The sequence below is a fragment of the Chiroxiphia lanceolata genome, chromosome 5 (assembly GCF_009829145.1).
Source record: "Chiroxiphia lanceolata isolate bChiLan1 chromosome 5, bChiLan1.pri, whole genome shotgun sequence".
Classification (NCBI taxonomy): Eukaryota; Metazoa; Chordata; class Aves; order Passeriformes; family Pipridae; genus Chiroxiphia; species Chiroxiphia lanceolata.
In genome coordinates, this window is record NC_045641.1 from 29,177,941 (window position 1) to 29,193,740 (window position 15,800).

Below are 15,800 nucleotides of genomic sequence, written 5' to 3' on the forward strand. Positions count from 1 at the left end.
AAACCCACCAAATTCTATGGCAACTGCGTACACCTTGTTACATGCAACTTGTTACCTGTTGGAGAGTTTGCTGGCTATCTCTAAGCTTGCAAGAATGCTATAGGAAGTTGTGACTGTCATGGAAGACACATTCTTGTTAGATCTCAGACAATAAAGACACTGTGAGGGTAATGCAGTTCTGGACTGAATTCTGGGTGAGCCATGTGAAAAAGGCAAGAAGTCTTCAGCTGGAGTAAGGATGGCTAGTAAGGTAGTCGTGAACAATAGGAAGAGGTAAGTAGGAAAAGATTATTCACTTTCCTTCACATTATGACTGTAATCTAGTAAAATTAGCAGGCAGATTGAAAACTATCAAATACTCTTCTGCATGACACAGATTTAAATTGTGGAACTTCCCGTGACAGGACATTTTGGGGGACAAATTTATAAAAAAAGGCTTGGTTTATCAGCCCTTACTTAAAACTATGTCCTATAGTCCTGAGCCTTTGACTCAGGAGCTACTGAACAGAAGCTACAAGGTAGCTCAGGAGATAATCCAACACAGTGGAAAAAAATATAAAAAGAAAATCATATTCTGCATGCCATGATTTTTTTTCCTTTTCACTGCATCCATTACAGACCTGTTGGAATTGAGCTCAACAGGCCTTTGGTCTGACTTGTTGCAGCTGACCTTATACTTCTGCTTCAGGAAAGTGTACTGTGAAATGCCTGAATAATATTTAGCTGATGGACAAATGATTAGTTCTACTTCCAAAAACCTTAAATGCTTTCTTTACTGTTTTCAGCAGTTTAGATGTTACCTGCCAAACAGTCATGACTTTTAAAATGCTTAAGGAGAAGATGAAAACTAAATTTTGATTCACTGTGAAGTCTGAAATACTTTTTTTTTAAACTTCAGCAAGCTTTCGATTGCCAGTGTTTCAGCTAAAGGTTTGACATTCGGGTTCAGTTTGGCTGAACTATACTTTCCAATTAATTTATCCAGTGTTTGAGATACATCATACAGGTACTTCCAGGTTTTTTATTACGCCAGCACAGGAACACTATACTCCTTCTCTTTTATGAAACAAAATACTTGGAATTTTATATTCATCGTATTCTATCATTAGAAGAAGATGGTAAAATCCAAAAGATCATTATTTAATTCTCCTATGCTTAAATATAGCAACATACCAAAAAAGAATATTACAGAAAAAATCACATAGCTCATAGACTGAATGACAGTATTAGTTTTTTTGCTTCAATAGAGTAATCCCTTTGATGCAATAATGATTTAATTTAATACAAATGCATATTCTGCTTTCACCTCTTGATAGGACATTTAACAACTGAACTCTATTTATACAGTATTTTCAATTGCTTTGAGAAATCAAAGCCAGCTAAGAAGGGTTTAGAGTGATTTTATTTAATCTTTGGAAGACTCATTAATTTTTTCCCCTTAATAATCTAGAGGGGATTGCACACATGATCACAGGAATGAAGGAATGAAGAAGGGAACACTTTCCAGTCACGATAGCTCTTAGGTGTTTTAATTTTCACTAGCAAGACATTAAACTGCCTTATTCATATCCTTGTAGTATTTTTCAGTTCAGTAGTTAACAATCTATCTTGCTTTTGATGGATGCCTTGGAGTTGTGGTGTACACGTACCTTTCAGTTTTATGCACCTAACCTAACCAGAGTCCCTTTCCTTAGCAAGGAGAGTGATTCAGAAGACCTAGGTTAGACATCTGCTGTAACACACCTTTTGACAAATCCTCTCTCTTAAGAAAACAAAACCCAATGATTCTCTGACAAAGGCAGCAGTAATAGTTTTCCAGTTCCTTCAGTGGCAAAGTCCAAGGGACTTCATAAATGCTCTTTGGTAGTAAGGGAGGTGCACAGCTTTTTAGTTTAGTATTAGGAAATATCAAAGAGTCTAGTTCCTTTAATAAACACAAAGGTTTAGCATAGTGGAGAGGGGCAATCTTACAGAAGCACATACCTATAAAATGGGTGGTTACAAAGATGATGAATCCAAAGTCTTGGTAATGGCAGATGATACAATATAGGGAATGTAGTGCAGTAACCAGAAATAGCAGTTTGAACATTATAGATAACTCCGTCCAGAGACTAGTGCAGCACTGTAGCAGGTTACCCAGAGAGGCTGTGCAGTTTTCATGTTTGGTGATTTCCATGACTGAGGTAGACAAAACTATGACTGACGACATCCAGTGTTGGCGACAGTCCTGATAGGAGTTAGATGTCAGACTAGACAGCCCCAGAGGTACAGCTGGGTACAACCAGGCATTTTGTGCTCCTACAAACTGTGTACCTTCCAAACTTTGAATCTACTGACAAGTAGATTAAATGATAAATGTTTCATTAGAAGTACATTTTATACTGTGATTATTTGGCAGGTTTGTATTCATGTATAAGTAGATTTATTTGTTGCTACAGATATGAAGAGTAGATGAAATCACATATTTGCTAACTTGAACTTACCCTTTTAAGTGACAGTGACTGTAGCCAATACTTGTATTTTTGCCCTCTTTTATTTATATGTATATATATATTTAGATATATCAAATAGTACCTAATTACATACTGAAATGCTTCATGCTCTTTTCAGAAAACTCAAAGGACTTCAATGTCAAAATATTCTTGCCTTTAAAGATAGTACCATATATTTTACTTTCATGTTTCAAATTCTGTTCAGAGAAGCAAGAGTTAGAGAGCTAACAACAGATTTCTTAGAAGTAAGTACTGAAAGAATGCTATCTCATCTGTCTTCTGTGCCTGTTCAACATAGTTATATTAAGCCAGTGGGAAGTGAAGGGAAGAAAGAATATTGTTTCTGTCAAAGTAGGAAACATCAGAAGGATCCTTCATCTAAGTTCATGTGAATGTTTCAGTTGGCTCTAGCTACAGAGTAGCTGAAGTAGAGAAATTCTAACAGAAGATCAGTTTGAAAATTTCCCCTGCAGAAGTGTGAAAATGTGTTTGATTTTTTGGTTTTCAACTTCTAAACCAAGGCTGCAAGCCATTTTAGAAGATGTGTTTTAGAAAAATCACAGAATCACAGAATATGCCAAGTTGGAAGGGACCCACAAGGATCATCAAGTCCAACTCCTGGCCCTGCACAGGACCATTCCCAAGAGTCACACCATGTGCCAGAGATCCGTCTTCCTGGGTTCAGTATAGAAGAAACCAAATAAAAGGCTATTTAAAATGTGTTGTGTGTGAGGCAATATTTAGATTATATAGACTATATATTAAAAGACAGTGATCCTTTCTGTGCTTAAATTCTGTAGCTCAGCATTATTTTCTAATATTGCTGAGCAGAAAAAGCTGAAATGTGGAACTTAATGTGGCAGCATAAGTCACTCATGTGAACAGCTACCTGAGTTTAGGCACTTGCTGGCTCATTTAGATATTATCTGTAAAAAACTGTTTCCCTCATTTATTTCCACAGGAGAAGATTTTGTCTTTAATGGGGCTTCTAAATTATGATTTTCTATAATAATAGAACCTGATGGGTTATTTCAAATCTTTTTCTGACATTACACAGTATGAAGGTAAAAAGTTTTATCAGCCGTTAAAGGAAGTGTTTGCACTTGGTTACAATGGCTGTTACTACTTCTGTGGTAACTGAGTAAACTCACAAAATTCCTGTGAAGTACAGCTGCAACTATTGCCTGGGTCACAGGAGATCCTCCTCTTGCTATTATTTGTTGCATGTGCAGCTTTAAGAGTACATTAAAAAAAAAATACTGGTGGTCTTCTACTTAACAATTCTTGCAAAACATTCTTTAATGGCTATTATTATATGTGAAGGGGAAGAGGTATCTGAGAAGTAAACTACGTGTATTGACAGCTAAGTGATAACCCACTTATTGAAAATTCTCTGATTTTCCTCAGAGTCCAAGTCATCTTTTCATTTTGACCGCCCAGGTCTGTGGCAGTGAGAATCTTTTGGTGCTGTGTCAGTGGTAGAGAAGCCACAGCTCCTACCTGCCAACACTAGCAATATGTGAGGTGCCATTGCTAGAACAAAACCAAACGTTTTTTTGGGTTTGGATTTTCAGGTAGGAGAAGGCAGACTAACACCATGGGGTGGACAAACCACTCAGACCATCAGTAGCACTTCAAATATGCTTTTCTTATAATAGTTGTAAAGCTGTTCCGCAAATGCACAGCAAACCATGACACAGCACAAAGCATGGGCAAATGGATAGACAGCTTTTTTTCGATCCCATACATCTACTCTCCTGCAAAAACGTTAATTCACAGGGTTATGAATCACTCCAACGCGCCTTTCTTGAAAGGCTAATGGCACAGGCATGAGGAAAATTTCCTCGTGCACGAACAAAGGTATTCCTAGACAAGTGAAAGTTGGACCCGTGATTTAGGAATGATGCCAGTGATGCAAATGATGCCAGTGATGCAGGATAAGCATAGTATAATTAGTTCAGTTATTTTCCATTTACCATGAATAGGGATAGCAGAATTTAAATCATGTCAGTTGATACTACCTATTACTTTTGCAGTAGTTTTCATGAAGATAGTATTTCCAGCTGGGACAAGAGAAATTTCTTTTTAGAGGCCAGTTGAAAGAACTACAAACCCACATCTTTCTTTTATACAGTTCAATTGAACCTGAAGAAATTTTCTTCCCCCCCCCCCCTTCTGTTTTTGTGTTCTACCTGAGTAAATACAAAAAAACACTGGGAAACAGATACTAAGGAAGCCTAATAGTTGATAAAGAAACCAAGAAATGGAACAGGCAGAAATCCCTTCTCTTTTTTTCAGTTGGCCTACTTTTTTGCAGAAGCAAGGAGAAACAGAATATGAGAAGGCTTTGCAATTACATTTCTTAAAGTAAAAAGGAGAGATAAAAGACAACTCTGATGGAATGTGGGTCTTTGGATCCTGGACCAAAACGATAATATTATATACAGGAAAATGGATAGGAGTTTGGTCATTCTTTCAGAAAAAAACAGATCTGTTTTGCAAAACAGGCACAAAGGCAGACTGTCATGAATGAGTGTTTTAGGTCGGTCAAAGACTCACCAGCAAAGATACAGACAAAAGCAGGTTTAATATAAAAGTGAAAGTGCAACAAAGTTCGTCAGCAAGGTTCACTCTTCTTACTAGATGGTTGAAGCCCGCAAAGAAAAATCAGACTAAAATCTCAAATCAATCAATCTTAAACTAAAATCAGTGTATAATGATTTATATGGAGGCTGGGGATGGAAAAAGGTAAAGATGGGAAAGGGTAAGGATAAAAAGCAATAAGGGAGACCCTCCTGTTGCATCACAAGGTTCCAAGTGTACCCCCTTGCCAAACTTAGCCCCAGATTAGACCAGTGGTTTAGACCTAAAGGTTTTATCAGCTCTTAAACTTAGCAGCACTGAATCGATAGCCTAATTTCAACAATTTAACAGATTTTATAATATTTAGTATAAGTACAACAGTAACTCACAGGCCTAACAGAATTACAAATCTAATGTGCTTAAGAATCTAAGAGAGCATCATAATACATTTGCTACAGCATATCACACTTCTACGCACACAGACCTAAAGGAGCATGTACAAGGTGTATATCTGTGAATAAATACTCTTCGAGTTCAGTGAAGTACTCACGTCAAATGCCTTTGCATCGTCTCAGTAGGTGAAGGGAGTGTGAATGTCAGCTCAGGCTCTGTTGTTGGTGTTTGGCAGTGGTCCTACAAGCATAGTAAATTTGAGTTTGCTGGCTCTAAGAGGTGTCCCACTGAGAGGGAGATTGCTGGTCACAGCCCACTGTGGTCCAGGAGAGCTCAAAGGATCTCACTTAGGAGTGCTGTTTATGGGATTGCAAGGCCATTGGCTTCAGTTATAGTAATTTTCCATTCTGGTTGCAGTTTGGGTTGGTAACTTTCTTTGAAAGTTCAGTAAGAAAAATGTTTTTCCACTTTGGTTGTTATAAGTTTCCAAGTCTGTTTGTTAAAAAACAGGGGCTCATTAGACAACATAAGTACCTGGGAGCAGACAGTGTTTCTGATAAGCTCAGGAGGAGCTTAGCCCAGGTGCTGTTCATCAAAGCTGAGGCCTGAGGAGTGTTTCTGAGATCATAGTGTGGCCCAAGAAGGGAGATGGGGGTGGTTGTACCACCAAACAGACTCATTTCTTAGCAAGTTACAGAATTTACATTACAAATTTAAATATTTTATAAATTATATAAAATACCGGTCCTGGAAAGAAAACTTTCCCTTTTCCTTACTCTTACTAAACGTATAATGAAAAAATGTGTTGCAGTGACTGCATCATTTAGATAGTTAGTCTGCATCTACCTGAACAGCATGTGAGGAGTGTATCTGTAGACAGAAGCAGTGGCATTGCAGATCTAGCTGCGCACAATATGCTCATGTCAGGTTTTACTTTGCACTGCCTCTATTCTGGTTCCTGCACGGGGTATCTTTACCGTTCAAAATAAATCCCAATAAAGGGGGTGGCTGAGATACTTGCTTTAAAAACACACTCCTCCTCAAACTAGAACAACATGTAAACACCCCTCCTTGATGTTCTGTAGCTGGAAACTAGCAAAACTGATATCATCTAATACAAATCAGTTCTTCAACAATCTTTTTTGACAGCAAAAGCAGAGAAAGAGTTTTACCACAACAGGATCATCTTACAATTAGCTAAGGAATAGCCTGTAGTTTGTATATGTTGGCAGAGCAAACACTTGCCCACTGAAAAAGAGAAGTTATTCACATATGAGAGCTTCACAGATGACCAGTAACTAATTTCCTGGATCACAGATCTGATGAAAGTAAGATTTTTAAACAGGTCTCAACATTTTTTTTTCACAAAGCAGTATAAAAAAATACTGATATTGGGTAAAGGGCCAAAAATATCATATAAAATATCATATATACTTATATAAATATAAGTTACATTTAAAGATAATAATGACATAACAAATTGTGACAAAGGCTTGGGAAATGTATCAAAGTCTGATCTGTTTTGTTGCCTGTTTCATTTAGGCATTAAATTGATTTCATTTCATTTGAATATAATAGGAAGACTGTTGCATGCTGTTCAAGACGTCAATAAAATTTAGGATCTCCTTTGAGAAGTATGAAAGATTTCATCCTAGACATTATATGATTGAGATGGCAACACAGAATTTAAAATACAAATAGAAAGCTGTGGATCAGTGGGACTTTACCAGGAGTTCCTGTGATACATAAAGATCTTGCTGAAGGAAAACCCATCCAGCATTTGTTCTCTTCATTTACTCAGAGAGATAAACAACCACTTGTAAGAAAGGCTCCTGAGGAGACAGGAAAAAATTTAGGTTAACTGCATGCATCCCACAGAAATTTTGTTTGATGTTAAGCTACATTCTGACTATATGTTTCTGTAGATAGCTTAGTCCTAAACTTAAAAATACCAACTGCAGGAACTATATACCAGGCAGTAGTAAAGCCTGTGCAAGATTTCACAATTTTTACTTGGGCTGTTGGAAAAAAGTTACAAATTTAAGGTGTGTATTTCATTGTTTATTTGAAAGAACTCTTGATATGAAGTTCACATGTGATGTGTTAGAGTGGTAGTTAGGTGTGATACTGATTTGGTTTTGACCTTGACTTTGATGGCTGTAGTTTGCAACTGCTTGCACACTGGATCCACAAGATGCTGGTTGAGAGGAGAGATCAGACATTATAACACTGAGGAGAGAAAGAATCTTTAAGTACTAAATATATCCAGCTCATAACTGGCCAGACTTCAGAGGGAGCTTAATAGTCCTCCTGTTTTAATTTACATCCACATGTTTATTTGTACACGTCCATTAAGTCTTTATCTGGTCTTTCTCTAGTTTTTAAGAATTGTTAAAACTGACATCACAATTTCATTAATGCACAGAATTAAATTTTATAATCTGTTCTCAGGCAAAACTTTTATGAACTTCCATTCATGAGCTGCAGGAGTGTACTGGCTGTCATGCACTGGTGAATGGTGTTTCCAGTAAAATATGAATCCTGACATGTGGTTCAGTAATCTAACAAGAGAAAAAAAGAAGACATGATCTGTTAAATGTGCATTTATCCTCCTAATATTCTGTTAATGTGCTGTCTAAGGGTAGGACTTGCTTCATTGCAGAAAACTGATAAATATATCTCTGCAACAGTGCCTATACCTTGTAAGAAACTGCTGTAATCAGGTGAATTGCTAGCTATTAATTCTGGAGCCAGCAAGAACATGTCAGAGGGAAGATTTATTATTCCTTTCTCTTTGTACAATAGCATCAGGAAAAAAAAGATTTGTTTTTACTTGCTCATCATTCAACTTCACTCAGCAACCTTTTTTTCATATTTTCTTCCCTTAGAAGCATCCAAAATATTTACTTGTGTCTTTCTGAGTGCATTATCCTAGTCTGACAAAAACAGAATACATTTTCTGTGGATATTCTTAAACATGAAACCTGAAACTTATTTTTTTTTCCTATGGCTGTTTGTTAATTAAAAACCACTACTTATATTTAGGAATAAAAACTACAGAAAAGATTAATGTGCCTCATAAATCACTAAAAAGTGCAGATAAATATACCACTGTACTTTCACAGTTGCCAGAATGTGTAATTGTTATTTATGAAAATATATTTGGACATAACATTTGTGTTAATTTTAAGCATAGAACTCCTCAGTTTATGGATACTTAAAAAGCAACATTTCCAATATTCTCCGATATTTCCTTTATCTTTCACTGAGGTAGATATACTGCTTCCTATGGAAAAAGATACTATTTTTAGAAATGTACTTTTCACAGGTGAATGGAGCTGATGAGGAAGGATTAGTAGGATTCTCATTTTGTTTTTCTGAGTGCTTGGATACCGCAAAGGACTTAGGTAGAAATCTTGACTTCAGAAAGCATCTACAGCAGTAGGAGAAAGGGTGGCAGTGGGTACAGAGATGAATTTTGAGACATCAGAAGAAAGAGAAAAAGATTGGAAATAGATGGGAATAGGGGACAGAGAAGAGCATGGAGCAGCAGAAAGACTTGGTTTGAGAGAGGACCAGAGTCAGGAGGAATAGGGTGGTGAACATAGAAAGAAGGGGGACAATAAAAGGAGTATGGCTGAAATTATTCTGTGGGAAAAACTCTACAATTTTGGCTTCATGGTATATGATGTGGACTGTGATAATGATTGTCCCTGGTGGGACAATGGAGAAACCAGGATCATGTAGAAATACTTGTTTTCACCTTTTGTGGTAGAAACAGAAAGGGAAATAGCTGTCTTGGTCTTAGAGGCTGTCTTCTGAATATATCCCTGATGGCGTCTGCAGAGAGCTTCTTCCATGGGTCAGGAGACACTGCCTTTCATATCTGCCTTTCTAATAGCACTTAAATTCACTACGGAAAGCCAACTGTAAACAAGTCAGACCTTCTGTATGCAGGTGGCTTATGATCCCCTTTTTGTTAGGTGATTTGCTAGGGGACAAGCTGTACATTAGTCTGTATGAACACCTCTAGGCACATCCTGTTGTACGGTATTTGGTCACCTCATAAGCATACTGGCATACATCTGCTCCTTGGACAGGGAGGGCACACACTGTTTTTGGTTATCAATTAATTTCATTTCCATCTGGTTTCTTTACCTTCTCCTTTTTGTGGATAGGAAATACTGTAAGAATTAAATACTAGAAGGTAACCTTCAGATGTTTATTTGGACAACTCTCACTTGAAACCCACATTTCTTCAACCTCAGGATCTTGTTTTGCTAACTTAAAATCAAGAAAGCACCTTATTAATAGGAGGCATAAGATAGACACGAAATTAAGAATTAAGCTCTTTATTTAACCTGAAAGATGCTGAAACTTCTCAGTCAGACATGGAAAACCTACAGATCTGTCTTTCTAGGAGCCTACATGATGCTGGACCAGATGATGTGCTTTATTTGTTCTTGCAAGAGGTCTGAAAGAAAATGTGACTGCTGTTTTGGGACCTAATTCTATGAAAGAACACTTGAAAATTGTCATTAGGTAAAACAGGGCTGCCTGCTGAAATCTGTGCTGTTTGGTTTGTGTGTTACCTTTTCAGTATGGCTTTTCTTCACTCAGCATTTGCAACTGTTACAGCAACTCTTTAGGACTGTCACCACCAGCTACAGGCATTTCTGTTCTTTGTGTTCAACAGCAAGAAGTAAGCTGGGTTCACCACTGCCTGTCTACCATCCTGATATAGACAAGCCCTCTCTGGAATGAAAGAATAGCCTGTTCTCCATCTCCTTTGGCCTGTCTCCAAGACTGACAGCCAGGCACAGTTTGGCTTTGTTATTTTTTCGTATAGATGCTTTTTCCCCAGGAGCTGAACCATGGCAACACAAGCCACTTAACAACAGCAGTTCTTATGCTTGTTTGCCAAAGCGAGTCGTGTAAAGTTTGTAAGCCTTAGATTAATATTTTCTGTCTTAAAATATTTGTTTAAGAAAGACCCTTGTGACTTTAACAGATGTAAATGCCACACTGGTAGAAGTCAACCATCTGGACTTTGTAATCTGGCAGGTAAACAAACAGACCCGGCTCTTTGACATCTCTCAGATTATTGCTTTTCATATGAACGTTAACATTTCCAAAGATGTCTCTTTGCTTCATCACATTTCAAAGAACCCATTAATTTTGTTTTAACATGCTAAAATATTTATTTTGACCTTTTACCTTCTGCTATAATAACCTCCTGGCTTGTTGGACTTGCCAAATCAAAATACACTGATGTGCACTGAATGGCCTTGTTTATTGTATAAACACACTGCATAAACAGCTCTTGCAGAACAAAAGAGTGGCTCCTTCTCTGTATTGTAGCAAGTCTCCTTGTCTGTTTCAGATTATCCATACAGGTAGGGGCTTTCCTGAGACATGCCAGCTGGCTTTCCAGCCTCCATACCTTGTGGACCCACTCACATCCAGGATTATTCCCCCCACTGTGAGTAGTGCTGAAGTAAGACCAATACTGTGTTGTTATCTGTTCGATGCACAGGTGCTGCTGTTGGAGTACCGACTCTGCTCCTGGTCCTGGTGGTGCCTGCCCTGGGTGTCCTTGCCTGCTCAGGATTCTGAATGTAGCTGGATTTATCTTGTCCTCTGCCTAACACAAAGGCCTCCCTTTGAAGATGAGGACTGCGACTCTTTTTGATTCCTGTGGCACCATCCTAAGCCAAATAAATTACACTTTAAAATGAATTACCCTACCGATTTCCTATGAACTTTAAGAGGACTGAGGCATCCAGGAACTCCTTCATGAAGTAAATCCAACTTTTGAACGGCTAAGAAATATTTTTAACTTGTTCCAATATGCCTTATAAAAAACACTTATGCTGATCTGTGACAGTTGCATGATTTGGTCCAATGGGGCAAGTTACAGTGTTAAAACCCAATAACATAGGCTGTACAGTGAAAGTAAAATCACCATACGTAGGTGCTTTAACTTGAATAACAAATTGTGAAATATAATAGAGATTGAAATGTTGATTGTATGTGATAAATGTAAGAGTACTACGTCTGTCTGTACTATCCTATATGTTTTGTGTACTGCATATTTTTGAATGGCCCCGTCATCATTTATTGGGATTACTGGTTTTTAGAGAGACAGTCAAAGCAAAAACATTTCATTATTTAGAGGTGTATTTCTTGAGGCTATTGGATAGAACTGGAAGGACTTGAAATAAAAGTCAGTGATAAGGTTTTTTTATTTTAAATATGTTCAGAACACCCGAGACATGAATAGCATGCTCAGCTTAAAGGAATTTACCTGCACTTCACTGACATGAGTTTTACCATATTCTTTTCTTAAAAGAATTCAATTGACAAAATCTATTATGGTCATTGTTGCTGATTTGAGGAGTCAAATGTCAGCTTTCAGGGAAGCAGCGTAATGTATTTGTTTTTATTTAGTCCTATTACTACTATTGTTATTAAGGTAGCAATATAACACTTATGAGTTTGGAGATGGAGTCCATGCTAAGATCAGCCAAGTGGACCATGAAATGGTAGGAAACATATGTTATTTTTTAAAGTGAAAAGATTTAAAATATAAAAAAGAAAAAGTTATACAATAAATGGCAGAAACAGAGTAGCACAGTAAAAAAATTATTATATTTACATTTTTATGCTGCAGACGCCAGGTGTTACCTTCCTGTATTGAAGGCGTACATTTGGGAGAACTATATGCTTTTTCAAGAACTTGATATTATTCTAATGTTCATAGTGTTGTAAATAAGAGTTTTAAAGTTCCGAGACCATTTCTCTATTTCATAGAGTACTGAACAATCCAACTGTGTGTTAGTACGTGAAAGTCAGATCCCAACTGTTAGTCAAAGCTAAATGTTTACTATGGCCTTTGCAAAATGGGAACTCTTAGAGATAGAGAATGTTTTTGTTCTGACTGTGTCTAGAGTGTTTCAGTGTTGGGTTTCTTTGTTGGTTTGTTTGGGTTTTTTTAAGTTGCTAAAGAAATGCACATTCCTTTCATTTTCCATGGTGTGATGGGAATTAGTTTGAGTGTGAATGGTGAAGAAACACCGTGATATTGAATCAGCTGGCTCAAGTAATAGTGCAATGTCTGATGCTTCAAGAATTATAAGCTTTGAATCATATTTTATTAGCACAACCTTGCTAGCTACTTAGAAATAGATTTTATCTTTTTAGAACTGATACTGTAGGGGTCTGTAATAATAATATTTACATGAAGCAAGGATAGGTCTATTAATAATTTACACCCCTTTCTTTTATTTGTATAATTTTGTACTATATATTTACATGTAAAAGCTTAGAGTCTTCATTAAGAAATATCAATAATACTGTTTTAGTTTAATTTTAACTATTTGTTACAAGATGAAAATTTTTTAAATGTGTGAAAGTGATAACTTCCCTATAAAGGAATGTCAAAGTGTCAAACACTACTGAGTTTCATAAATTGTATAATTATTTGAAAGAGAAATGAGCTGTCTTCATACATAAGAAAATAATATGCTGTAAGCCTTCTGTAAAAAAAAAATGTGGTTTATGGTGTTTCATTTGGTTTTGTTTTTTTGCAGTATGACTCATTTTTGTATAATCTACAAGCACAACTAAATCTTTTGCCAAATGCATGATTGCCTTTTACTTTTCTAATACATGGTGTAAGAAGCAAAACTGTTTCATTTTTGCATGGAAATGACCTGGAAAGGAAAGCCACTTCTTTTTTTTAAATCAGCAACACAGATGAGGTAGGTGTCACATACTGATCAGATAGTTGGAGATTTTTCTGTTTCACATAATTGTGTGAATTTGACTTGGACCTTCAGTTTCAAATTGTTGTCAAGACAAACTAACTAGTGTATCATCTGCTTTAAAATGCAAAGTTCTTAATTAAAGTTTATATAGATAGACATATTTGTTGTTTCTTTATATTTCAGGAAAATTGATATTACTATTATTTGATACTGATGAATATTGAACTGTTTTTTTAGTTACTTTTTATCTTTTTTTTTTCAAAATTAGTAGAGCAGGACTGTGCTTTGTCCTTTTTATGAATGAAAAGTAAATTACAATTAAATAAATGTATTAATGTTACTGAAAGTACAATAGCTGTCTTTTGAATTGGAGCTTTCTAATTTCCTAACAGTGATGTAGTCATCTGTGACAGAATAGGTGTGGATGGAATGAAGTCCTGTGTATCCCTGCCCTACCTTCTTGTGAATTTTGCTAGAGTTTAAGAGCTTTTATGGCTGTTTTGCTTTAATTATAGGTGACATAGATAGAAAGATTTCCTAACATCAGTAACACAGAAGATTCTGAGAGCTTTCTTGCATTTTTGGAAGTGAAAGATAACCAAGCAGAGTATTTTTTCAGGTAATTTTTTTTACTCCAGTAGACAAATGTTGTAGTTTAACCCCGGCCAGCAACAAAGTCCCACACAGCCGTTTGCTCACTCCCTAATAGTCAGTGATGGGGGAATCCAAAGAGTCAAACTGAGAAACTTCGTGGATTGAGATAAAAACAGTTTAAACAAGAGCAAAAGCCACACACACAAGCAAAGCAAAACAAGGGATTCATTCACCACTTCCCATGGGCAGGCAGGTGTTCAGCCATACCCAGGAAAGCAGGGTTCCATCATGGGTAATGGTGACTAGGAAAGAGAAATGCCATCTCTCTGAATGTTCCCCACTTCCTTCATCTTCTCCCAACTTTATATACTGAGCATGACGTCATATGGGATATCCTTTTGGTCAGTTTGGGGTCAGCTGTCCTGGCTGTCCCTTACCAGCTCCTTCTGCACCCCTCTCCATTTCTTCCAGACATGATTCGTTTGTCATTAACTTTTCTGCCACCTTTTTTGCTTTTGGGTTTATTGATTCCAGGAGGTAGGAAAACATGATTTTTTTATATAGGAACAACATAATTGCTGACCTGGTCTTTTTCTAATCAGTACTGATTAGAAGCTAGAAAGTACTAGAAGTACTGAGCAATCTATCAGGAACATGGGGTCACAGAGAGCATGAACTCAGTTAACACGGTTTATTTCCCTAGTTTGCATCTTCCAGAATGTCTTTGCTGCAGTGTGATAACCTGGTGGCTTCTGGTCAGTGCTCTCCCCGTACTCAGCCTTCCAGCAAACATAAACTAAAATGGGTATTTCCATAGAGCACAGCAGAACAGGAGGGGATATTCCTAAGTTTGGCTTTATGTTTCATGATGGTATTTTCATCAATAAAGGATTTACATACCATGGCCATATTTACTCCACCTGAACTCAGGTACCTCCATTACCAACACCATGTATGGGAAGCCAGCCAGGCAGGCTTCAGTGAGCCATTTAGCCCTGAGACAGGCTGATCACCCTCACCTCTGTTCATCACATGCAGGGCTTATCTTGGAGAGCTGTGACCATTGCTGAAGTTAGTTGGGACCCCACATGGGTGACTGGCTACCTCCCTAGGTAAAGAGAAGCTGAGGGAGACTGTGTGCCCTAAGAAAGGCAGCCAACATATTTATTTTTTTTTATTCAAGATCTTGAAATGCTGGAAAACTTATAATAATTATCAGTGGAATACTTGAACCTTATTATACCAAAAGTTAAATCCTGTGGGATGTTTGCTCAAGAAAAGTTGAGTTTGTACCATCCTAGCACAGATGAAACTCAGGGCAACTGAAGTGAAGGAGTTAGTACTGTGAAATATGCCACTGGAGAAATAACAAACAGAAAAATAAAAAGATTCTTTCTAATTATATCATTAAAAATCAAAGTCTTGTTGACAATATTAGCTTCTCAGGAATTAATTAACTAGAACCTACTGTGAGAATAATTGCATGTAAACTACGATAATGTTGATGTTATGCCAGAAGCTGTGATGTCTATTGAGAATTGACCAAAATCAAAACTCATAGGAAGTCAACTCCATTTATGACCTATAAATATGCAAGTAAACACAAGATGAAAAAAATCTCATGAGGACATTTGTAAAACTACAGTGTGAGAACTTGCATTGAGAAGATCCTCTTCTGAAATTACAAATATATGATCAGTATTTTAAGCATTTCCCTTTTCCTGGGTATTTGTAGAAAATGGTGGTGTGTTTTCTGATTTCCATATTCCTAGTATTACTAACTGTAGTGGGTTTGTTACTCTTGCTGAGAAGGAAAGAGAAATAGGATAGATCATTTGATGTGTATTTTACCAATAAGGTATATTCCATACCATGTTACATCAGCTCAGATATAAAATAGACAGGAAGGAAGCAAGTGGCCCCTTCTCTTCTGGGTAGCTGAGTAGAGCGGAGCAGAGCGGTCGGGCAG

The 15,800-nt window shown here is 37.0% G+C and overlaps 1 protein-coding gene across 1 annotated transcript in view; it reads left to right on the top strand.

Moving 5' to 3' along the window:
- Window positions 1-13,586, top strand: part of CNTN1 (contactin 1) — a 241,173-nt gene extending 227,587 nt beyond the window's left edge. Inside the window, exon 24 of the mRNA XM_032688287.1 lies at window positions 11,005-13,586. Coding sequence (XP_032544178.1) covers window positions 11,005-11,084 — 80 coding nt within the window. The 3' untranslated portion in view covers window positions 11,085-13,586. The remainder of the gene's footprint in view (window positions 1-11,004) is intronic.
- Window positions 13,587-15,800: the final 2,214 nt, after the last annotated feature.